This window comes from Aplysia californica, unplaced genomic scaffold (genome assembly GCF_000002075.1).
Source record: "Aplysia californica isolate F4 #8 unplaced genomic scaffold, AplCal3.0 scaffold00277, whole genome shotgun sequence".
NCBI classification, from domain to species: domain Eukaryota; kingdom Metazoa; phylum Mollusca; class Gastropoda; order Aplysiida; family Aplysiidae; genus Aplysia; species Aplysia californica.
The window spans coordinates 576,566-578,237 of record NW_004797547.1 but is presented as its reverse complement, the minus strand read 5'-3'; the positions used below and the strand labels follow the sequence as shown (position 1 = coordinate 578,237).

The 1,672-nt window shown below is 39.7% G+C and overlaps 1 protein-coding gene across 1 annotated transcript in view; it reads left to right on the top strand.

The window, feature by feature from the left end:
• LOC101850729 (septin-2) overlaps positions 1–1,672 on the top strand; it is a gene marked incomplete at its 5' end in the record, with an annotated part of 21,881 nt that overhangs the window by 2,788 nt on the left and 17,421 nt on the right. The window contains 1 exon segment of the mRNA XM_005101289.3: positions 997–1,048. Coding sequence (XP_005101346.2) covers positions 997–1,048 — 52 coding nt within the window.

The following is a 1,672-nucleotide window of genomic DNA, read 5'->3' as shown; positions in this document are numbered from 1 at the left end:
CACTCCCTTTAAAAAAACTTGTTCTCAGATTTATATACAATACACCGTAACGCAGAAAATGGGATTTTTCCAGCACTTCCTGCTTTTCACAAACATATGGATTATGTCAAAGATAACCAATGACACAATGACATTTTTTAGTGGCAAAACGTTTGGCAAGAAATTAATTTGATAGCAAACACTTTTTTGCTCTGAAGGTTCTCAACCTTTATAAGCTTAATGTCATGATTAGAATTAAAGGATGGACTTGCTTTAAAATGTTATATTCTCCCACCTTTTAAAATCTGTAGAAACTACCCCCTGGGATGTTTAATAGGTAATTATTAAGGAATTTTCTTGAATACAGCTAATAGGTGTTTTAAAATATCGATATGTTAATTAAGACAAATTTATACAAGTCATGGTGCAAAAAGTGGAGACTTTATGTTCCCATAATTGTAGAAATATTTCACAGTAAGTTGCACAACAAATTTCTGACCGCACTATAATAATGACATGTAATGTTCAGTTCGGGTTTTGCGTGGTATTTGTGACTATGGTATTTTCCAGTTTGTTTAAAAATATCGTAATAAGATGACGTTCGTTGCTGACTTGAATAGCAGTAAGAAGGAGCAAAGGAGTAGCAGTAGAAAGGCTGCAGAAAGAGTCAGGAGCCAAAGGCAGAGGGCAATGGACGTGGGGGCAGAAAGTGGAGACGAAAGTAGACGACAGAACATTGCTGGAGAGAAGGAAAGGATACCATTTTAGAGAAGAGATTTGTATCCGTCCCAACCCGGATTCGAACCCGGGACCTTTGAATGAGAGGCCAACACCTTAACCTCTAGGCCACGAGAGCCCCCGATGCCGGTATAAATAACATTAAAGTTTAGGCTACTTTTAAAAAGATGTTTTGGATCACCCTGAATATGAGTAAGGATAATAATAACTTGCAATAAACAACATGTCACATCGATGCATCTCTCAAACCATAATCATGACTTCTTGACTTTTCCTCAGTGGACAATCCTGACCATTGTGATTTTGTCCGACTGCGCCAGATGCTTATCAGGTAATTAATGAAATGAAACTCTATACGTTTATTGCAACTTGCAAAACTGTTAGGTTATTTAAGAGGCAGGACTTCCGAATCTAACGTCCATCTCCGATATGATCGAGCCAAATAGGAACATTCCTATTAAGTCCCTTCCCCAGGACACAACTTCAGACCAAGCCAACCCCGGTCTCCCGAACCCTCAGTTTCACGATTACGAGTTTGAAACGTTAATGAATAGACGCTTATCAGGTACAGTAAACTTCAAAGCCCATCACCTTTGACAGAACCATCTGCTGACGATATATTTGACTTTATATTCCTCTTTTATATTATTTGAACTGCCTTGTTTATGTAGCTGTAGAAGTTTTATGCCACCATTGACACTAATTAGATCATATAGGAGGCGGGCTGCTTCAACTCTCCTTGCCAGGTTCAACAAGGGCAGAGAGAGGTATAACGTCCAAGCAGAAAGACCGAGTTTCAAGATACATGTTGTCCACATGTGGATCGAATTCCCTTCTCTTACGTGCGACGGTGAAGCGCCTAACCGCTACACCACGGACGCCGGTAGCTGCGTTCAGTGTCTTGAAGGATTCGTTCATTATAAAAATTGTCTTTTGTACAGACTCGCAACCCCCC